Raw genomic sequence first — 24,648 nt, 5'->3', positions numbered from 1 at the left:
AAAAGATAGGTCCAGTTAGTTGAACTTGTCAAACACAGGATTAATCTTGAGTTATTATTTTTGTAATACAAACTAATAATGTCATCAACAGTTTTCATTTGCTAAAAAGTTACCTCAAATTTCACAGGCAATTTCTCCTTTATTATGCAAGGTATCCTAAAATCTTTAAACTCCAAAAAGGTTTTAACCAAAATATTACTTCCAACATATATATCCTAATTTGATCACAATGTAGGAAGAAAGGTTATGATTTAACATTTTCATGCTTGTAGCTTTAACTCAGGTTAATTTCCTATCAAGGGAAAATAATGTTACAACTTAGATAAATATTTTCTCTTTAATTCAGGAACACCATTACACTAAACATTGACCTGAGGTATTTAAATTAAGAGTAATTTTACTCTAGGGATACTCCTTTCAGATCAATTTGCTTAAATAAATAAATCATAGGTTGCTCTGGTCAATCTGACAATCTCTTCATTTACTTAGATCTGCTCTAAAGATTTGTCTTAAATAAACAGTAAAGCTTATTATTTTAATAACTTAAATAAAGGTACTATTTTCAGGAGCTTCCCCAAACCAAAATTTCTTTATATAGGAATAAAATGAGAAGCTTTAAAAAAGAAAACACCTTTCTTCATTTCTGCAGTGGATTCAATATAATTAGGCTTATAAACCTTCAAGTAAAAGCAACTAAAAAATGAATCAATCTTACCTCATCGGAGAGATTGTCAACTCTATACAAACTGGGATGAGTTGTGAGCATAAGGTAAACCAAAGGCTGATTTTTCACTTGACACATAGCAAAAACGCGTTCATCTAGACTTGCATTTGTCCCAGTCTGAAATGATTTCTATAACAAAAAAATACACCTCCATTAAAAAAAAGAAAAGGTATTTAACAAATACATAAAAAATTTTGCAAATATCAGTTGTTAAAAGAATATCTTCAGACAGAATTAGCAAATTTACCGTTAATTATTCTTTCAAAAATATATCTTGGGGCTTCACTGGTGGCACAGTGGTTAAGAATCCGCCTGCCAACGCAGGGTACATGGGTTCCATTCCTGGTCCGGGAAGATCCCACATGCCGCAGAGCAACTAAGCCCACAGCTACTGAGCCTGCACTCTAGAGCCCGCAAGCCACAACTACTGAAGCCCGCACGCCTAGAGCCTGTGCTCCACAACGAGAAGCCACCGCATGAGAAGCACGTGCACCACAACGAAGAGTAGCCCCTGCTCACCACAACTAAAGAAAGCCCACGTGCAGCAACGAAGCCAAAAAAATATATATATATATATCTATATATATATAGATATATATATATATATACACCTTAATAAGTCACACACATCTATTAAACTGTGGCTATATCCTCACCTGAAAGTCTTGACAGATTAATTATCTGACCATGGCAAAGTCATTTAATCTCTCCAGCATTTGTTTCCTAATCAATGAAATCGATCTAAACACTCTATCTACCATATAGCAATAGTGATGTAAAAATCTAAATAACATCGCAAGAAGGATAAAGTTATATTGCAGATGACAAAATAAAGACACGTATGAAATATAAAGGACCAAAGATCTAAGTTTCTGTAAAAGCTGGGTGATGATTAATGGTGGTTAACTATCCTTGTTTCTCCCACAGTTAGAGAAATTAATGTAACAAAGCTCACAAATCAATCAGGAAAATTAATAATTTGAAGACAACTGCTTAGCAGAATACAGATAATAAGTAATTGTGAGTTTCAACTGGAATATTAGCTCCATGAAGAATAATGAAGTTCTGAGGTAAGGTTTTAGCCATTTCTATTGATGCAAAGGAATAGAAAGAGGCAGAGAGATAACAGCAGTGAAAGTATGCCTTAAAACAAATGCACTGGGACTTCCCTAGTGGTCCAGTGGCTAAGACTCTGTGCTCCCTATGCAGGGGGCCTGGGTTCAATCCCTGGTCAGGGAACTAGATCCTGCATTCCACAACTAAGGATCCCGCATGCCTCAACGAAGATCTTGCATGCCGCAATGAAGACCCAGTGCAGCCAAATAAATAAATAAATATTTTTTATAAAACAAATAAAAAAACCCAAATGCACTGACTACACTGACTATAAATAAGCAAGAGAAAAGGTTCTTAAAGAAAGAGTACTATGGGAAATGAAAGAAGTTCCATTTATTCATTCAAAAAATATCTACTGAGGGCCTACTATGTACTAAGAACTGTTCTAGATGCAGGGACAAAGTGGTAGACAAACAAGTTAAAAATCCTTGTCCTTGTGGACAAAAATCCTAGTAAGGGAGAAGTAAATAACAAACAAGCAAAATATGTGGTATTTCAGTGTTAAATGCTATGGAGAAAAACAAAGGAGGAAAGAGAGATAAAGAATGTCAGGGTGAGATGGGATGAGAGTACTGCATATTAAATGGGGAGATGAGGGGAGGCAGGCCTCAGTGAAGGACAGCATTTAATGAAAGACCTGAAGAGGGAAGAGCTCAGATTCTTAAATGTTAAAATTTAAGTATTTATGTAACCTCTGTGCATTTACATTATATTCAGAAGTGGAAATACATAATTTGAGTTAAAGAAACTAGAAGTAGATTCAAAAGCTATTTCTATCAATGTGTAACAGGTTGCCCTTCTTGCCTGGAAGAGACAACATACACCTGACAGGCCAATGCTGGAGTTCAGAAAGTATACAAATTGACAAGAGCAGTCCTTAATTCATCCTGGAATCTGGGATGGTTCCCCAGGTGATCTGTTAACATGAGCTTTTTAATAAACTTTTATAAGGGAAAGTTATACTAAGTCTACAAGTTTAGATATTTTTTTATTAACTGAAGTATAGTTAATTTACAATGTGTTAGTTTCAAGTGTGCAGCAAAGTGATTCAGTTTCCTCTTTTTCAGATTCTTTTCCAGTATAGGTTACTTTTTTATATATATAAATTTATTTTATTTATTTATTTTTGGCTGCATTGGGTCTTCGTTGCTGTGCACAGGCTTTCTCTAGTTGCGGCGAGCGGGGGCTACTCTTCGTTGTGGTGCACGGGCTTCTCATTGCGGTGCCTTCTCTTGTCGTGGAGCACGGGCTCTAGGCGCGCGGGCTCAGTAGTTGTGGCGCACGGGCTTAGTTGCTCCACGGCATGTGGGATCTTCCTGAACCAGGGCTGGAACCCGTGTCCCCTACATTGGCAGGCAGATTCTTAACCACTGCGCCACCAGGGAAGCCCCGTATAGGTTATTATAAGATATTAAGTATAGTTCCCTGTGCTATACGGTAGGTCCTTGTTATTTACCTATCTTATATATAGTAGTGTGTATGTTAATCCCAAACTCCTAATTATCTCCCCCGCAATGCACGTTATCCCCTTTAGTAACCATGTTTGTTTTCTAAGGACATTATATTTTGGACATTAGAAAAATAAGCCTCCTCCACCAGGCTAGAGTTTCCTTTTTTTCTTTTTTCAGGAGCCAGGGGTATGGGCAAAAGGTAGGCAGGGGAGACAAATAAATAATAATATAAAAAATAAAAAAATAAATAATAAATATTTTTTTCAAAAGTCCTCTATAAATAAATATATGCACAAAGAGCTACTGGGTCACAGAAGGAAAGGCAACTGCCAGAGAGATGACATTTGAGCTCAAAGACAAGGACAGGAAAGCATAATGCAGATCATGGAAATAGGTACACATGTATGAGAAGGCATCTGTAAGATTAAGGAATGAAATGTGGGACTTCCCTGGTGGCGCAGTGGTTAAAGAACCCGCCGGCCAATGCAGGGGACACAGGTTTGAGCCCTGCTCCAGGAAGATCCCACATGCTGCAGAGCAACTAAGCCTGTGTGCCACAACTACTGAGCCCGTGCGCCCAGAGCCTGTGCTCAACAAGAGAAGCCACTGCAACGAGAAGCCCATGCACCGCAATGAAGAGTAGCCCCCGCTCGCTGCAACTAGAGAAAGCCTGTGCGCAGCAACGAAGACCCAACGCAGCCTAAATAAATAAATAGTAATTGCATTACAAAAAACAAGAAATGAAATATGGCTGAAATATTGCAGGCAGCAGGAAAGCATCATAAGAAGAGTCTTGTGTGTGACTTGTTGCTCTAGCAGTAAAATATACAGTTCCTGTTTTGAAAAACTGGAAAACTGATCATTTGCATCTTTGATAACATCAGTGAATACTTCATCAGTGAGCATCTCTTACAAAGAAAGCACATACTTTAAATCAGTATTTTGTAAATTTTTTTGGTTACAAATCCTTTAAGATACAATAGGAGTTAAGGTCCCTGTCCTCAGAAAACTTAACTGATGTAAAGTTATATATACAATGTTTAGTGGTTCACAGGACAAAAACTTTGGCTATTGACATTTTCACTGTGTTAGTTTCTGATTCTGATTCTTTTACCTGTTTAAGGAGAGCCAACACAAACAGTGGGAAAAGCCGCAAAGAAAAAGGAACCATAAGTCCATGCTGCTGGTTACTTAGGACTGAAGAACGATAAGCTGAAAGAGAGTCTATGACAGCATTCACTAGGGCGTCCCGAGCATCACTCAGACTGGCAGTCACAGACCTGTCAACAGCTAACAGAGGTTGAGGTAGGGACAAAAGAGAAAAAAGATAGAAGTTTAGCTACCCCACTGTTAAGGAAAGAAAAGTTTTTTTTAATTATACAAATTCTCTCTCAAGTTATTACATACACAAGGAACCAAACATAGCAGTTAAAAGCACACACTTTGGAAAATCAAACCAACCTGTGTTGAAATGTTGTTCTGCTATTTCCTAGCAGTATGAATATTTGGCAAGTAATTTAACCTTCATGAGCCTCAGTATCCTTACCTGTAAAATGGGAAAACTGTATTTCGCCAAATCTAAGATGTTATTAATTGTAACCCACCATTTTATTTTATGTATCATTGAGAAAGAAAAAACTCTGCAATTAAACACACATGCTTTCTTAACACAGAGAATTTTAATTTCATATTTATTGAAAGAACTCTTGGCTATTTAGATGATCTTCATCATCTGTCATGCCACTATTTTATGCTTTTCTTTATACTCAAAAAATTTCTTCAATACTAAAAACACTATAATTGTTTTGAAGACTTCTCAAACTACTACTACACTCAATTCATGTGCTATCAAAAATACACTCAATGAAGTGATGTTATTAACTGCTATGACCAAATTTGTACACAAGCAAGAAAGAATGAAGACTACTGTTACCTGATCAACAGTAACTCTAAGACTCTATCAACTGAAGACATCCTGATTTTAAAGATTTTGACAAAATGTGGAAAAAAAGTGCCTATTGGGATCAACCAAATTTAATAACAGAACTAATATTTGTTGTGAAGATTTTTTTTAAATCCACAAATACTGCCTGATATATAGCTGTTACTGAAAATAATAATAATCACATTGTTACCAAAACATACCAGTTCAACAAAATATAAAGGCAATGACCCTCAAATTTCTTAGGTCACAATTTTTAAGTTTTGACAACACATGAGACTAAAGTGAGGTTAGAATCTTTACCATGTTCCATTAAAGAAAAATTTTCCCAATAGGAAATTCAAGAAAATAGGTAATTATTCCTATTATAGGCAGATTTGAGTTTGAAGTAAATGGACCCACTGGTAGTCATCCCTGAAGGAGAAAGGGAGCAAGAAACAAAATGATGTTAAGCTCTATGTATTTGAAAAAAGGACCCAAAAAAAAAAAAAAAAATCCAAGAAAGCAACTCTGTCTGAGATGGAAGATATTAAGGAAAACATGGTTATTTAAGTCCACAGCAGGCAGATTGTGAGGCAGAAAACAGTTTAGTGGTTGCCTAAGGCCAGTGAGGGAAGAAGAAGGGAGTGAGCAGTAAGTGTTAATGGACATGAGGTTCTTTTGGGGGTGACAGAAATGTTCTAAAACTGGATTGAGGTGATGGCCACACAAATCTGTATATATATACTCAAAACAATGGAATTGTATACTTAAATGGGTTAAGTGATTGTTGTATCACTTGTATCTCAATAAACTGAAACTACATTTCAATAAAGCTGTTTAAATTAAAAAAAAAAAAAAAAAGAGGATCAGGTTATCTGTAGCAGATCCATTTACTTAGCAGGCATACACCGGATCCAAAATATTGAAATTGTAAAGTTAATTATTTAAAGGAAAACAAAACTATGTGGATATTTCAAATGTTACTACTTGCAATATATTTGCAATAGGTGATAACAATTCTTACCCATATTGGCCAATAACCCTGAAATTGCTTGAACATCAGCTCCAAGAAAGACTTCATTTAGAGTTGAAACTACTGGCAAACACAAAGTATGAACACGAATTCTTCTTTCACCTTTGGACAAAACACACAAATGATAGTGAGGGACAGCACTATAAAAAAAGTTTGTATTAAAGTTACTCGGAAAAATCAGTTCTTTTGAATTTGGAACCAAACAGGGTTATATATAGTAAGCAGGGACAGTATCAAAACTTTAATTCGTGAAAACTCTAAAGCATTATTTCTTTTATTTTTTTTTACTACAAAATTATTTTTCTTCAAGGTATTACTGAAAAGACCACAGGGATCATATCCAAATGATTGTAACATGCTAGCTTCTTAAAAATTTCTTTTCTGAATTTTTTGGTTACTTTATCCTTTTTCGCAAAAACAATTTTGGGAAAATATACAAACTGTAAAACAACACTACTCCAAGATGTGTTCTAGAGTTTGTTTTGATATTTTAAGTCCAGAGAAATTTTATGTTTCTTTTTAATCACAGGAAAAAAATTTAAAAGAAATAGACTAAAGCCGCTCAGCACAGCCAAATTATAAACAAACAGACAAACAAATAAAGCTTTCATTAAAAAAAAAAAAAAGAGAAAGAAATCAACTAAAAGTCACAATACTTCCTCTTTGGTAATTACCCACAACAATAAAAATCAATAAATACAAGAAACAAAAATGAAAATCTTTTGAGAGCCAAAAAATATCAAATATCATGTCAATCTTTAAAAAATTTCTAATGAGCAAGACCTTGAACAACAAAGAAAAAGAACAAGTAAAAAAACTAGAGAGGATATCCACACTACAACCTGCAGGGACACACGAAGACTAACGAAATTGTATCTAGGAGGAGCTCATACAAATTATTTTTAAAGAGAAGAAGTGATATCTACAAAAAAGGGTAACATTGTTTAGTGCTTCTAGTCTAGATAAAAACATTTATAACTAAAAGAAATAAGATACAATATTTAGCCTATCATATTGGCAACAACAACTATTACACACATAGATACAGACACACACAGATACACGCACACAAAATCAGAGGCTGAAATGAAATGGGCACTGGATGGGACTACAAATTGGTAAAATATTTCTGAAAAGCAATCTGGCAATACCAAGATTTTTCTAAACAGTTGATCTCTATACTTTTTATTTCCAATCCTAGAAATCCATCTTAGGGAAATTTTCAGAAATGACAAAGATTTGTGGACATGGATAGATATTATAATCACATTTTCCATAAAAACAAAACATTAGAAATAAACTAAATTTCAAATAGTAAATATATAAAAAGATATCCAATGTTAGTTATTTGGGAAACATGAAATAAAAGTGATATCATTATACTTTAGTAAAATGGCAAAACAGACAAACAAAACAAACAGAAAACCTCAAACCAAACACAACAAACAAAAACTAAACACTGATAACAGCAAATGCTGGTGAGGATGCAGAGCAGTTGGAACTCTCATACACTGCTGGTGAGAATGCAAAATGGTACAGCCACTTAGGAAACAGTTTGGCAACTTCCTAAAAAGTTAAACATAAGCTCACCATACAACCTAGCCATCCGTCGAAAACACTAAAAAAGTATTAACCGAAGTGAAATCACAATTTATGCTCACACAAAAATCCACATGCAAATGTTTATAGGGGCTATATTTGAAACTGCCAAAAACTGGAAACAACCCAAATGTACCTCAACTGGAAAGTGAATAAACAAACTGGGTACAATGGAATACTACTTAGGAATAAAAAATAACTACTGCTGGATGAAACAATATGGATGAATCTCAAATGCACTATGCTAAGTGAAAGAGCCAGATACAAAAGGCTACCTACTGTATGATTCTATTCACAAGACAGTCTTACAAAGGCAAAACTACAGGGTCAGAAAACAGATCAATGGTTGCTAGGGGCTGGGGATGGGAGAGGAATGACTACAAAAACACGAGGAGATTTGAGGGGTAATAGAACAGATTGTGATACCTAAATTGTGGTGGTGGTCACACACACATTTGTCAAAACTTGTGGAACTATATATTAAAATGGTAGATTTTACCATAGGTCAATTATATATTAGTTTTTTTTTTAAATGTTAAGAAAAATCAATGAGCAGAAAAAGGATTGGGATGTTCTTCTGTCAAACAAAAAATGATACCTAGAGACAGAAATCCATCTTACTTTTACATTTATGGTATGCAGTATTACAATCATAGTACAAAAACTAGACTTCTCTCATACTAAAGGTTTTCATTAAAATATCTGTATTATACACTTTTTATAGATTTTGGTGGGGCTGTGAAGGTCAGTAGACATAGCACAGAAACACTTCCAAAACCTTTTTTAAGGAGACAAAACAGAATAGGGTGAGAGCTGTGAATCTTTAAAATAATAAAAATAAATTTAACCAGCCTTCACATCATCTTTAGGACAAAACACATTATAAATTAATTAGTACTAAACAAATTATACCTTTAAAAAGTGTTTATCTTCCATTTGAGCTCCTTCAAAACTTAACTCAAACGTCACCCTCTGTGAGACCTTTCCTGGCAACCCTATCTTTAAAAACCATCCCCTCAGCACTTCTTAAACCCTTCACCTGCTTTCTGTTTCTCCTTAACTGATATTACTATGTAACATACTACTATTTTACTTATGTATCCTCTTTATTGTTTGTCTCCCCTACTAGAATAAGCACTATGAGAAAAAGGTTTTTAATTCAGTTTTATTGACTGTTGTTATTACCAGAACATATTTCAGACACTAACTAGACTCTCAAGGAGTTTATCACAAGCCATAGACTACATGGCCAAATCAAAAATCTTACCTTTGCTATATCATTGTGCTTATAGTTAACAATACGGTATTTTAGACTTAAATTTTGTTAAGAGGATAGATCTCATGTTATGTGTTTTTGCCACAGTAAAACAAACAAAAAAACTTACCTTTGCTGGATGTATACAAGAGTGCTGACTGAAAGGAAACCAACTGAGTGTCAGTAAGACTCTCTTCCACCGACATCTGTACTGCATACCCAGCATCTGGGTTTACATTGGGTAAAGACAGTAAGTCTGTGGACCGAACAAAGAAGTTCCCATGGAAAGTATGAATGGAAAGACCTAGAAAAGAAAAATATATCAAAATGATTTATATATACCTACATATAGATATTTACATTTTATCCTTGTCACTTATCAGAATAGCACAGAGTAAATTAAAAAGTTTAGATGTGATATTGTGGTTTATAAGAAATATATACTTGGTCTTCACCAGTTTCTGGCACAGAGCTCCTAAAACCCTTAGAATTCCCTAAGTGCTGAGAGTCATAAAGGTATCTTTTGCTATGTTAACAAAGTGGCTTTTGGAAAGCACTTAGGTAACCTAAGGATGGGGGCTGGTTGTCAGAGGATTCAACCATATGATAAGAGGGTTAGATCTTCCAGTTCAACCCCCCCCCACCACTACCTCCAGGGAGGGAGAGGCGCTAGAGGTTGAATCAATCACCAAATGTCAGTGATTTATCAGTCATGACTATGTAATAAAGCCTCCATAAAAACCCAAAAGGATGGAGTCCTTTAGAGAGCTCTGGGATTGTGAATACATGGAGATTTGGGGAGAGTGAAGCTCTCAAAGAGAGCAAGGAATCTCCAGAAGCTCCATGCCCTTTCCCTTTCCCTATATCTTGCTCTATGCATCTTTTCTATTTTGCTGTTCTTGAGTTATATCCTTTTAAAATAAACCAGTAATCTAGTAATTAAAATGTTTCTCTGAGTTCTATAAGCCACTCTAGCCAATAATTTCAACCAAAGGAGGGATTCGTTGGAACATCCAATCTATAGCCAGTTGGTCAGAAGCACAGGTTAACAAACTGGACTTGCAACTGGCTTCTGATATGGGGTGGTGTGGGGGGAAGGATGGGAGACAGTCTTGTGAGACTGAACCCATAACCTGTGAGATCTGATGCTAGCTCTACATAGGCGATGTCAGAACTGAGTTAACTGCTTGGTAGTGTGGAGAAAAACAACCCACACATTATAACTGGAAGCAGAATCATATAAGTAGTTAGTGAGAGTGGGGAAGGAATAAAAGATATCTTCTTAAATGAATTCAAATTTTCAAAAAACTTTTTTCGATAATAATTTGGCAATATCTACCAAAATTCTAAATGGGTACTTATTTCGACTCCAGTCATTCCATAACTAAGAATTTATCCTAGAATATCCTTGTAAAATATCCTCATAACAGTGTTTCTACTAACAAATCTCACAACTGGTATTTGCTCACACTGACAACTCAAAAAAAAAAAAATTTATTCTATAGATACAATTAAGTGCCAAATTTATATGTGCAAAAAAAAATTAAGCGTAACAAAAAAAATCAGAAATATCTTCAATGACAACCAGTAGGAAAATAACTAAATTGTGATGTTTACATTCTACTGAATACTGGGTAGAAGTTAAAAAGCATGAGACAGATCTACATAAACTAATATTATTAGATCTTCAAGACTTGCTGAAAACATGTACAATGTTATTTATGCTACTACACTGTACTATATATTTTCCATGGAGAGGTACATATGTATGTAAATGTATAGAAAAACTTAGCATTACCGCAATGTGGTTATAGTGACTACATAAGGACGGAGTGAAAGTGAAATAACACACACAAGCTTATGCAAGAGGACTTTAGCTTTATCAATAATGTTTTCATTTTTTACAATAACAGGTATATATTTTGCTTGTGAAATAAAAACCAACTTTACAACAGTAATCAGGAAAAAAAGGAGGATGTAGTTCTGTACATACAAAAACAAAGTATGTACAGAAAAAGAAGCCGGATGTGATCCTCGCTGCTTTTATTTGAAGGCAAAAATATATTCCCATGCTTATATATGCATGGGAAAACTTTTTCAAGGGCATATGAGAAACTCTGAGGTAGACTATACTGGCTTAAGTTTAATTTCTCATTTTATATCTTTTTCTACTGTACCTTTTTTTTTTGTAGCTTTACCAAGAGCATATTATTTCATGTAATATGAATTTAATGTAATTTACCATTAAAAGAGAGAGAAACCTAAGCAAATTAACCACAAAGATTTAGTAAATTAAGCACTCTAGAAAGAGGGCATAGGTTGGTTTCTATGTCCAAGCTCTTTATGCAAAGTTAGGTACATATAAAATAGCTTCTGTCCTGCCAAATAGAAAAAGTCTTAAAAGCACTTTTAGGATGCACTTAATTTAGAGCCAATATCTGCAGAAATAATCATTTCTGAGGTCCATCAATCTTGAATGAATGGGATACAACAAATGGGCCCTTTAAAACATAAATACTAAAAAACTATTAGAATTAACAAGCAAGTTCAACAAGGTTGCTGGATACAAGATCAGTACACAAAGAATTAATTATATTTATAGGAGAAAGAAATTTTAAAAATAATTCTATTTACAATATAATAGGAAAAAATATTTAGGAATAAATTTAACAAAAGAAATGCAAAACTTACATTCTGAAAACTGCAAAATATTGTTGAAAAAATTAAAGAAGAGACATACCATGTTTTTGGATGGGAAGACTTATTATTGTTAAGATGCCAATATTCCCCAAATTTACCTATTAAATACAATTCCTATCCAATACCAGCTGGCTTCTTTGCAGAAATTGACAAGATGAAATTAAAATTCATACAGAAATGCAAGGGACCCAGAATATCATAACAATCTTGGTAAGGAAGAGAAAAGTTGGGAGGACTCATACTTCCTAATTTCAAACTTATTACAAAGTCACAACAGTCAAGAAAGTTTGGTACTGGCATAAGATAGACAGATTAAAAGAATAAAATTCAGAATCCAGAAGCAAACCCTCACATTTATGATCAACTAATTTTCAACAAGGGGCCATGGACACCAAGACAATTCAACAGGGAGAGAATAGTCTTTTTAACAAAAGGTGCTGGGACAAATGCATATCCAGATGCAAAAGAATGAAGTCAAACACCTTCCTCATCAAATACAAAAATTAACTAAAAATAAATCAAAGACTTAAATATAAGAATTGTAACTATAAAAGTCTTAGAAGACAACATATGCATAAATGTTCATGACCTTGGATTAAGCAGTGGTTTAATGCTACAATAAGATACCAAAAACACAAACAGAAGAAGTTGATAAATGGGACATCACCAAAATTAAAAACAATTGTGCCTTAAAGGGTACCATTAAGAAAGTGAAAAAGGCAACCCACAAAATGGAGAAAGAATTTTGCAAATCATATATGTGATAGAGGCCTTGTATCTAAAAATATATAAGGAACACTTAAAACTCAATAATAGGGCTTCCCTGGTGGCGCAGTGGTTGAGAATCTGCCTGCCAATGCAGGGGAAACGGGTTCGAGCCCTGGTCTGGGAAGATCCCACATGCCGCAGAGCAACTGGGCCCACAACTACTGAGCCTGCGCGTCTGGAGCCTGTGCTCCGCAACAAGAGAGGCCACGACAGTGAGAGGCCTGCGCATCACGATGAAGAGTGGCCCCCGCTCACCACGACTAGAGAAAGCCCTCGCACAGAAATGAAGACCCAACACAGACAAAAATTAATTAGTTTAATAAATAAATAAATAAATTTATTTTTAAAAAAAAACCTCAATAATAAAAAGACAAACAAATCAAGTTTTTAAATGGAAAAAGGATCTGAACAGACATTTCTCCAAAGAAGATAAATAAAACCAATAAGCACAAGAAAAGATGTTCAACCTCATTCATGAATAGGGAAATACAAATCAAAACCTCAACAAGATACCACATCACACCCACTAAGATGGCTAAAAAAAAAAAAAAAAAAAACAGGACAATAACAAGTATTGAAAAGGATGTGAAGAAATCAGTACTTTCACTGTTAGTGGGAATGTAAAATGGTGCAACTTCTAGAAGACAGTCTGGCTGTTCCTCAAAAAGCTAAACATAGTTACCATATGACTCAAGTATATACCTTAGGTATAGACCTGAGAGAAATGAAAACAGGTCCAAAACCCTCTACACAAATGTTCATAGCAAGGGACATCCCTGGCGGTCCAGTGGTTAGGGCTCTGCGCTTCCACTGCAGGGGGCGTGGGTTCGACCCCTGCTTGGGGAACTAAGATCCCACATGCTACACAGCGTGGCCAAAATTTAAAAAAAAAAAAAAAAAAAAGTTCATAGCAATACTATTCATAATATCCAAAAAGTGGAAACAACCCAAATATTCATCAACTGATAAAAGGATAAACAAAATGAGGTATCTATACAATGGAATACTATGAGAAATAAAAACAAACGAAATATTTTTTTAAGGGGGGGGTAATGAAATACTGATATATGCTACAACATGGATGAACCTTGAAAACATTAAAGTGTAAGAAGCCAGTTACAGAGGACCTCATATTGTATGACTCCATTAATATGAAATACCCAGAACAGGCGAGTCCAGAGACAGAAAGCAGACTGGCAGTCGCCTAGGTGGGGGAATGAAAAGTGACTCCTAATCAGTACAGGGTAGCTTTTGGGAATGATGAAAGTGTTCTAAAATTGATCGTGGTAATATCGTGGTGAATATATTTAAAACCACTGAATTGTACATTTCAAATGGGTAAATTGTATGATATGTAAATTTTATCTCAATAAAGCTTCTATTAAAAGAAAGGAAACAGAATGCTATTGTGGAAACTGATCGGTTATGGGTGACACCAATATCTGTGCGCTGTTTGGAGACGTGGCAACCTCTTAAGTGTTTATCTGATACTTCATTTGACACGTCATTTGATCAACAGATTTTAACATCTATCCAGTGGACAGGTTTGTGGATCCTTATCTTTTGATACCTATTTTTTGCTACATATTTCACATAATCTTTCCACTGTAAAAAATTATTGCTTCACACCCTTTTACAGAGCAGTAATATTTTAAAATCTGAATAAAAGAGTAGAAACAGGTTGATAATGTGAAGAAATGAAATATCAAGAATTATAATTTCCCACTTTCATAAGAAAATAGTTGTCACATTTAGCAACCACAAAACATTTATCCTGAAAAACACATTGAACATACGCATTCTGAAACTGTGAGACTACTTCCAAAGCAACAGTGTGGCAAGGTATTAGTAGCAGGTGCAGAATGAGAAGAACACAAACTAAAAGATACCCTACTTCTGGTGATGGATGGTGGTGATGGCTGCACAACAATGAGAATGTACTTAATGCCACTCAAATGTATACTTAAAAATGGTAAAACGGTAAAAATTTTTTTTAATTTTTAATTTTTTGGCTGCACTGTGCAGCATGTGGGATCTTAGTTCCCCGACCAGGGATTGAACCTGCGCCCCCTGCATCGGAAGCATGGAGTCTTAACCACTGGACCACCAGGGAAGTCCTGTAAAATGGTAAATTTTATGTTATGTCTGTTTTACCACAATTTTAAAAAATAGTTGTTAAAAAAAAAAGATCTTCCACTACTACTGTTCAATAAGTGGAATAAAAATCCATCAGTAATATGTTTTATTTTGTTTGGGGATGAGATATTTTTTCACTGAGATACAATTCACATACAAAAACCCCCACACTTTTCAAGTGTACAATTCAGTGGTTTTTAGTATATTCAAAATAGTCCCTAGGGCTTCCCAGGTGGCGCAGTGGTTAAGAATCCGACAGCCAACGCAGGGGACGCGGATTCGAGCCCTGGTCTGGGAAGATCCCACATGCCGCGGAGCAACTAAGCCCATGTGCCACAGCTACTGAGCCTGTGCTCTAGAGCCTGCAAGCCACCAACTACTGAAGCCCGCACACCTAGAGCCTGCGCTCCGCAACAAGAGAAGCCACCGCAATGAGAAGTCCGCTCACTGCAACTAGAGAAAGCCCGCTTGCAGCAACGAAGACCCAACGCAGCCAAAATAAATAAATTAATAAATAAATAAAATAATAAATTTTTAAAAATAGCAATTCCTATAAAAAAAAATAGTGCTTAGTTTTTCAATACGTATCTTCTCTATTCGTAATTGCATAGTCCATCAAAGTAAGTACAATACCTTAGAAGAACAAATCTTATGAGAAAAGACTAGGTAAAAATATGTGTATATTTATTCATATCAAAAGCAACATTTACGGGCTTCCCTGGTGGCGCAGTGGTTGGGAATCTGCCTGCTAATGCAGGGGACACGGGTTCGAGCCCTGGTCTGGGAGGATCCCGCATGCCGCGGAGCAACTAGGCCCGTGAGCCACAACTACTGAGCCTGTGCGTCTGGAGCCTGTGCTCCGCAACAAGAGAGGCCGCGATGGTGAGAGGCCCGCGCACCGCGATGAAGAGTGGCCCCCGCTTGCCACAACTAGAGAAAGCCCTCGCACAGAAACGGAGACCCAGCACAGCCAAAAATAAATAAATAAATAAATAAATAAATAAATAAATAAAAAAAAAAAAAAAAAAAAAAGCAACATTTACGCCTTTGTAAGTGTAAAAAAAAAAAAAAAAGTGCCCCCACCTTTGGTACACCGAATCCTCATGACTGCCTCAAAGCCAATCTTCCGAGTGAGGTATCTCTGTAGTTCCTTCTGTAATTTCTGCACTTGCACTGGGTTGTGCTGATGGTGGTAAGAGGGATAATAATAGACACTACCTGCTGAATACCGAGAAATACAACCTGGAAGAGAACACATACTCCTTTTAAATTCTGCTATTAACTACTATTACTACACCAGAGTAACTACAAGCATTTGAATCAATCTTTCCTTAGCCTCCTAAGATATTGGCAAAAAAGAATTATTTCATCCCTTTAAATAGTAATATAGAAATTTCTCTATTATAAATATTCAGAGTAGAAGACTATAAAGTTTATTATAAACTAAACTAACTTCCCAAGGGAATAAGAATTCTTTCACTCTGTCCTCTCTTTAACATATCATCATAAAAATACCATTTTGACATTCACATGAGAAAAATAATCACTAGGAAGAACTTACCCAGAGAAGCCAAATCAGAATACTGTCCACTGAGAAGGAATAAGTCAACAGCTACCTGCTGACCAGAACAGTCCAAGGCTAATTTCTTATAGAAGTCAGTTGATGGTGTCAAGTGAATTTCCTATTCATAATTACGAAGAGAAAAAATTTTAAATCATTAAATTGTCATAAAATTTATACACCTATCCATATATACCAAGGGTTAACAATTATCCTTGGGCATTCTACAAAATCCTTTTGTGTTATTTCCTCTTTTTTCAGTATGAAACATGTCCTGCTTAAGAATTTACTATTTTGTTTTACTTTTAAAAAGAAATACATCTATTATACTAATTTTGATAATCTATTAAATGATTATTATTCTGGAAGCTTCTAAATTCATATGTAATACTTTTCATCTATCATAAGAGATGGGTACTATCGATATTTTCATTTTATAAATATAAGGAAAAAGAGGGGCAAAGAAATTATGTAACTATTCAAGCTCACACATCTAAAAAGCAGTGAGACTTAGGCAGACTTATTCCAAGACTGACACCCTAATCATTACAGTATATGGCCACACTATCATAATCTTTTGAGAAATACACATCTCAAACTAAGTTTACACACACAAGGTGCTCAAAAGCAATCCATGGCAGTCAATATACCAAACCATGACTACTTTTTATTCATCATCCAGGTTCTACTTTGTCCCTGGCAAGCATTCTCTTAGTCTGCCTGACTTTCTCATCAAAGGCAGGTGGCATTGCTATGGCCTGCTAAAGATCTATACATAAGGTATGGGTGAATCAGATAGAAAATAATGTAATAAAATAGAAATGTCTACATAAAAGAGGAGAAACGCTTTATCCATTTCCTTATATTCCCTCCTTTTCACAACTGAAAAATAAATTTGAAATAAGCTCTGTACTCAAAGGGACAAAGCACCAGCATAAATCTTATGCACTTGATGACTTTCTAACCTTAGCAGACGACCTTTGGTTGGGTTCCTCTCGTGGTTTCAGGGCTCCCACTCCAAGAGTTGGGAGTTGTGTTTGAAAAACAGACATTCGACCACCAGTTGGGGACATCAGCTTAAAGGCAGCCTGAAGGGCTGGACCCAAGGCACTCTGGGTCTCCAGGGTCTTGGTGAACATTTGCGGCAAAGTTTTCAGTAAATCTTGGACGAGCTTGTGAAATAAAGCAAGAAAACTCAAGAGTGTTACAATAAAAAAAATTTTTTTCACATTAAGTCACTGACTCATACAATAGACAAGACATTGAGTCATGATGATGGTCAGAGAATCTACAGACAGTACAGTAAACAATGAAGTTGGTCAAATGACAAGAAAGCCATTTTAAGTCAACATTATAAATTGGCAAGCAAGACAAATCAAAATTGGGGCCTTACAGTTCTTGCACATGCAGTAGTCCAGCAAGACTATAAGTCCAAATGTATCCAAAAGAACCATCAGTTTAGAGATTTTACATATTTAAATGCCATGAAATATGGCCTTCTCAATCACCTCTATACACTTTATTCTTTTCAGTTCCAAAGTGCGTTTAACTCTTCCCTATTGCAAAATCTAAGATAGCCAGTAAATTTGCCAACTAGTAATATTACTACAAAAGAAAAACAAAACAAAAAACAACTACCTATTCAAGTTAGGTTGTACAAATAAAGAGAGTTAATGGGAAAAAAATACTTCACACTATGGCGAAGTCACCGTTGCCAACAGCTGAGACCATAGACTTGCTAGTTAAAATGTTACCCCTACGGCATATATGCATGTACAGGGTAGACAACATCCCCCCTTCAGACACATTCTGTTCACCTCTCACTGTATTATGTCATGGCAATTTCCAGGCAGGTAATAAGAGTTTCTTCTGAACTGACCCCAATGACACTCTGTGAATCAGAAAAGCAAAGGGCACTGAAAGCAGCCTAAAGTGCTTCTATGTAGTGACCAGAAGCTTATCTCAGCAACCCTCCCAATTTCCCAAATGGCTGGCAAGGCAGGTTTCCTTCAGGTTTCTCTCATTTATGGAATAGGCTTATCTTCTACCCTACTACAAATGGATACATTAAACTTAAAAGCAATCAGTTCAAGGGCAAAATCAAAAGCTGTTCATCGGATGAATTTTAACTAACTGCAAATATAAAATGCTACACATCTTAGAAATGTCACAGAGAGAAGCAAAATTCTACTTAAAGTTCATTTTAAAAATATATTCCTTCAACATTTCAATTAAACATGTCAGATAGGAAAGTGTCCCTTACCTCTTTACTTTCATTTAAATTTACTAATAAGTTCTCTGGCATAGGTATAAAAACATCTGAAAGAACAAATAAATATTTCTCTTAAACAAAACTTAATTGTTAAAGATGTTCCAAATACATTAACAGTGATATAATTAACCACCCCCATACTTAGAGAAGAGCCACCTCCTCCATTTGTACAGCAATGTCTACGTATGTTCAGGGTCACCAAAAGAGCACTGATTTAGGCTTTTACTGCAGCTTATCTATTACCATGTAAAAGGTAAATAGCCTCCCAAATAGAAAATACTGACCCACAAGCACTCAGTAAGGGTTTGTACAAGTACTCTGCTTCTTAGGTTAAAGACAATTTAGAATCCTGCTTTAGAATTCTTGCTTAGCCCCAGAAGCCAGCCAAAGAAACACTCTTGGCATTAAAAAAAAAAGTTGACTAAGATGACACACAAGAATTCTGCGTCTTGACATGGAAGTAATACAGCCCACCAACAGCTCTGTCATTCATAAAGCACATACTTTCTCATAAAGAAGGCCCCCATTCTACTTATGGGACTACAAAGTCAAGTAAATCAGGAGGTATGCTAAATGGCCACATCAGAAGAGCTTCTCAGGATTCAAATTTGTTCTTTCTTAGGAATTAAATATCCTTTCTTAGAAGGAAGCAAACTGTGAAGGAAATGTGGGTGGTGATGCAGGATTATGAGGGGTCTCACTTTCTACATTTTTGTACTGTTTATTTTTTATTAAAAAATTACAAAAATAAGGCTCATCATAATGTTCATGAAAAATAACACTAACAAATAATTTGAAACATTAAATATTTACTTTAACTATCATATAAATAATGTACTATTCTTTAGATTTCCTTTTTCTTTAAAATTAAACAGATTTTAATAAAAGTTTTACGATATAATTCACATACCATAAAATTTACCCTTGCAGAAGATACAATTCAGTGATTTTTTTAATATATGCACAGAGTTGTACAGCTACCACCACTATCTAATTCTAGATCCTTTTCATCATCCCAAAAGGGAACCCCACACCAATTAACAGTCATTCCTCAATTCCCCGTCAACTCCCACAGCTCTAGGCAGCCACTTTCTGTCTCTGGATTGGCCTATTCTCGACATTTCATATTAATGGAGTCACACTATGAGGTCCTTTGTGACTGGCTTCTTACACTTAGCTTCATGTGTTCAAGGTTCATCCATGTTGTAGCATTTATCAGTACTTTATTCTTTTTTATTGCTGAGTAACAAAACATTTCATTGTATGGATATTCTACATTTTGTTTATGTTGGGTTGTTTCCACTTCTTGGCTGAGTTGCTACCAACATTCATGTACACATTTTTGTGTGGACATGTTCTGTATTGTTTTATTTTTAATAATTCATATTTAGCAATTTTTAAAAATTGAAGTGTAGTTGCTTTTACAGTATAGACATGTTTTTAATTTTCTTGAGCATATACCTATTAAGTAAAATTGCTGGTTATATGGTAACTCTATGTTTAACTTCCAGAGGAACTGACAAAATGATTTCCCTAATGGCGGCACCATTTTCCATTCCTACTACTAGTTAATGAGGGTTCCGATTTCTCCACATCCTTGCAAATACTTGTCACTGTCCTTTAAAAAAAGTTTTGCTATGTGACATCCAGCAAGGGATATTCCATTTATCAGCTCATGTATAAAATTGAGAGGCTGGACCATATCAGTAAATTCACAACTTGGCCCATCATCAGAATCACCTGTTCAGTGATTTTATTTTATGCCAAATAAGTACCTGGGTAAATAGATAAGGGAAATGAATGACTGACTTGGCTGCTCTGTTGTGAGACCTGGAACAACCAAGACAGAAGGGGGCTCTATTCAACTATTTCATTTTAAAGTTGTACAGTCAATCCCCCTAATTCATAGATTTTATAGTTGCAAACTTGCCTACTTATTAAAATTTATTTGTAACCCCAAAACCAATACTCATGGAACCTTCCCAGCTATTCAGATATGCTCAGAGCAGCAAAAAATTTTGGTTTTGAGAATTTTTTTTAACTGGTGTGATGTGTCATTTCACTGTGGTTTTTCATCTGCATTTCCCTGATAACTCATGATATGGAGCATCTTTTCAAGGGATTATAAGCCAACTGCATATACAGAATATTGAGTATGGTGTATTGAATAGAGACATGTCTATTCAAATCCTTTGCCCACTTTTTAATTAGGTTGTCTTTTTAATAAGTTGTAGAAGTTTTTTACATAATCTAGATATATATTTTGATCAGATATGTAACTTGCAAATATTTTCTCTCACTCTCTCATTCTTCACTTTCATGATGGCATCCTTTGAAACACAAAAGGTTTTAATCTTTTTTAATTTTTAAAAATTTTAATTTTTTTTAGTTTATTGAAGTATAGTTGATTTACAATGTTGTGCTAATTTCTGTTGTACAGCAAAGTGATTCAGTTATACATATACATATTCTTTTCTATATTCTTTTCCATTATGGTTTATCACAGGATATTGAATATAGTTCCCTGTGCTATACTGCAGGACCTTGCTGTTTATCCAAAAGTTTTTAATTGTTAGGAAGCCCAACTTATCTGTTTTTTCTTTTGGTGTTTGTGCTTTTGGTGTTGTATCTAAGAAATCACTGCCTAATTCAAGGTCACGAAGACTTACTTTTATGTTTTAACAGTTTTAGTTTTAGTCTCATACTCAGATCTATGATCCATTTGGAGTTAATTTTTTAAACTGTGGTAAAATATACAAAATATACAAAATATACTTAATCTTTTTTTTTTAGAAGATACTTTTAAATTTTTTTTTATTTTTTTATTTTTTATTTATTTATGGCTGTGTTGGGTCTTCGTTTCTGTGCGAGGGCTTTCTCCGGTTGCGGCAAGTGGGGGCCACTCTTCATCATGGTGTGCGGGCCTCTCATTATCGCGGCCTCTCTTGTTGCGGAGCACAGACTCCAGACGCACAGGCTCAGTAACTGTGGCTCACGGGCCTACTTGCTCTGCGGCATGTGGGATCTTCCCAGACCAGGGCTCGAACCCGTATTCTCTGCATTGGCAGGCAGATTCTCAACCACTGCGCCACCAGGGAAGCTCCACCTTAATCATTTTTAAGTGTACAATTCAGTACTATTAAGTACATTCACAATGTTGTGTAACCATCATCATTATGTATTTTCAGAACCTTTTCATCATCCTAAACAGTACCCATTAAATAATTTCTCCCTTCCCCCAAGCTCCTGGTAATCTATAATCTACTTTCTAACCTATATCTCTATGAATTCACCCATTCCCGGTACCTCATATAAGCGGAATCACATAATCTTTGTCCTTTTGCGTCTGGTTTATTTCACTTAGTATTGATATAATGTTTTCAAGGTTCATTCATGTTGTAGCATGCATCAGAATTTCATTCTTAGGGATGAATAATATTCCATTATATGTATATACCACATTATTTAACCAATCATCTCTTGATGGATACTTAAGTTGTTTCCAACTTTTGGCTATTGTGAATAATGTTGCTATGAACATTGGTGTATGAGTATTTGTTTGAGTTTTTGCTTTCAACTCTTTTAGGTATATACTGGGAAGCAGAATTGGTAGCTCATAATGGTAATTCTATGTCTAACTTTTTGAGGAACTGCCAAATTGTTTTCCGTAATACTGCACCATTCTACATTCCCACCAGCAATATATGACAGTTCCAATGTTTCCACATCCTTGCCAGCCCTTGTTATTTTCCATTTTTAAAAAAATAATAACCATTCTAATGGATGTGAAGTGGTATCTCGTGATTTTGATTTGCATTTCTCTAGTGACTAATGATGTTGAGCATTTTTTCATGTGTTTACTGACCATTTGTACATCTTTGGAGAATTGTCTATTCAAGTCCTTCGTCCATTTTTGAATTGTGTTTTTTTGTTGTTGCTGCTGAGTTGAGAAGCTCTTTATATTAATCCTTCATCATATGTGTGATTTGCATATGCATATATCTTCTCCCATTCTGTGACTTCTTTTTACTCTCTTGACAGTTTTCTTTCATGTACAAAAGTATTTTAACAGTGATAACATCCAATTTATTTATTTTTTCTTTTGTTGCTTCTGCTTTTAGTGTCATATCCAAGAAATCACTGCCAAACCCAACGTCATTAAGATTTTCCCCTATGTTTCCTTCTAAGAGTTTTACAGTTTTAGTTCTTAAGTTTAGGTCTTTGATCCACTGAGTTAATTTTTTTTAATATGGTTTATGGTAAGGGTCTAACTTCATTCTTTTGCATGTTTGGTTTTCCCAGAACCATTTGTTGAAAAGACTGTCTTTTCCCCATTGAATGGTCTTGGCGTCCTTATCAAAAATCAACTGAACATGTATGTGAGGGCTTATTTCTGGGCTCTCTATTCTGTTCAATTAATCTAGGTCTATCCTCAAATACTTCTTGAATGAGCTTTAACATTAACTTGTTTTTTGTTGACTTGTTCAGAACTCACTTTACCTCCATAATTCTGTTTCCTCTTCTATAAAATGAGAGATTTGACTGAGGGACTCTTACAATTCCAAAAATCTTATGATTTTATACTCAAGGTTTTCCTCAGTATAGTAGAATCATACCATATGCTGCTAGTTTGTTGAACAGTCATGAAATATTTCTAAAACTAAAAACTCCTCAGGCAGTTCAATAATTTTAAGTATATAATATATACCTTCAATATCTGAAACTATTAGCATCTGAGGTTGAGATAGACCTTCTTGAAGGCTGTAGAAGTGGATTGTACTATCAAATGTTATGAAGCCAATTTTTGTCCTAGTGTTGCCAGGAAGCCTAAAAACAAATTCAGAAGAGTATTTTATAGTTTTCCCATATACATATATACCTAAAATATCTGCAAAGAGTTAAATACAAATATCTACTTCTGTGTTATGAAAACTGCCCCAACATAAATGTTTTTAACCCGTGCAATGTTTAATCACCATGAAAACATACACTACTCAAAAGAAAACACTATATAAAAGTCAAATAATCAACAAAACCCAGCAATAATACAGCAATCCAAAACTCATTACACCTATATAAAGTTATATCAATCACTTAGGAAATGATATATAAAAAATACTGGAAAGTATATACAAAAGTTTGAGGATGATTTTAATTTATAAAAAATACTTCAAAAAAATTACCATACACCAACTCTAAAATGTAATATAAATTTATGAACTGCATATCTTTAAAACAAAAATTGCCCAAACCTCTTTTCAATTATTGTTTAAGCATTCATTTAAGAAGATCAACAAAAAGATCTGTTTTTGAAGAACTTAAATATGTAGACCATAGTTTCATAAGGGGAAAGACAAACTAGTTTTCATTTTTGTTGTTCATGTTTGGGTGAGTCAGTGAACTCTCTCATCAACAGACAATCCCCATACATAACCTACAACATTAAAAATACAAATGCTGATAAGAACAAGAATGCCTTTCGCCAAGGTGAGGGAGTTAGTCCACTTCTGATGAGATTTGGTCCTACACATTCTTCCTTACACACAAGAGCACAATAGTATTTCATTACACTGAAAGGTCACACTGGCTTTTACGTGTTACACTAAGTATCTAAGAACCACTTAAAGTACAGTTATTTTAAGAGGCTTAAGAGATATGACCAGCAAATGCAATGTGTAGATACTGTTTAGATTCTTATTTCAACAAACCCACAGTAAAAAGACATTCTGGAGACAACCAGGAACAAAAATTGAACTGGGTATCACATCACATTATGGAATTATTGCTAATTTTGTTTGATGTGATTCTCATATTTTAGTTAGGGTTAAAAATAATTCCAAGTATTTCTAGGTAAATGATATACTGACTGAGATTTGTATTAAAATACTCTAGGGAAAAAAGGGGGAAGGGAAGGGTTAGATGAGGCGAGAACAGCTGAATGCTAAAAATATTGAAGTTGAAGGCTGGGTACCTGGAACTTCATTGCATTCTTTCTATTTACTACATATTTGAAATTTTTCCATAATAAAACGTTAAAATAAATTAATGTTTCTCAGAGAAAGTGAGGCCTAAAGTTATGTACTGATTTAAGTGGACTTTTAGAACATAA

General features: G+C 35.0%; 1 protein-coding gene across 3 annotated transcripts in view; it reads right to left on the bottom strand.

The window, feature by feature from the left end:
• The window catches only part of SEC24A (SEC24 homolog A, COPII coat complex component), a 60,920-nt gene that overhangs the window by 6,963 nt on the left and 29,309 nt on the right, over nt 1-24,648 (bottom strand). For 2 of the 3 annotated variants that reach the window (XM_036846085.1, XM_036846086.1), the window contains 9 exons: nt 23,248-23,366; nt 18,531-18,586; nt 17,233-17,439; nt 16,268-16,388; nt 15,790-15,948; nt 9,233-9,406; nt 6,240-6,350; nt 4,406-4,581; nt 716-853 (listed from right to left, as the gene is read on the bottom strand). In XM_036846085.1, the coding sequence (XP_036701980.1) occupies nt 716-853; nt 4,406-4,581; nt 6,240-6,350; nt 9,233-9,406; nt 15,790-15,948; nt 16,268-16,388; nt 17,233-17,439; nt 18,531-18,586; nt 23,248-23,366 (1,261 nt within the window). The other variant, XM_036846087.1, reaches the window with a different exon arrangement.

Source organism: Balaenoptera musculus, chromosome 3 (genome assembly GCF_009873245.2).
Source record: "Balaenoptera musculus isolate JJ_BM4_2016_0621 chromosome 3, mBalMus1.pri.v3, whole genome shotgun sequence".
NCBI classification, from domain to species: Eukaryota; Metazoa; Chordata; class Mammalia; order Artiodactyla; family Balaenopteridae; genus Balaenoptera; species Balaenoptera musculus.
The sequence above is the reverse complement of the archived record's forward strand: the minus strand, read 5'-3'. Positions and strand labels throughout refer to the sequence as shown.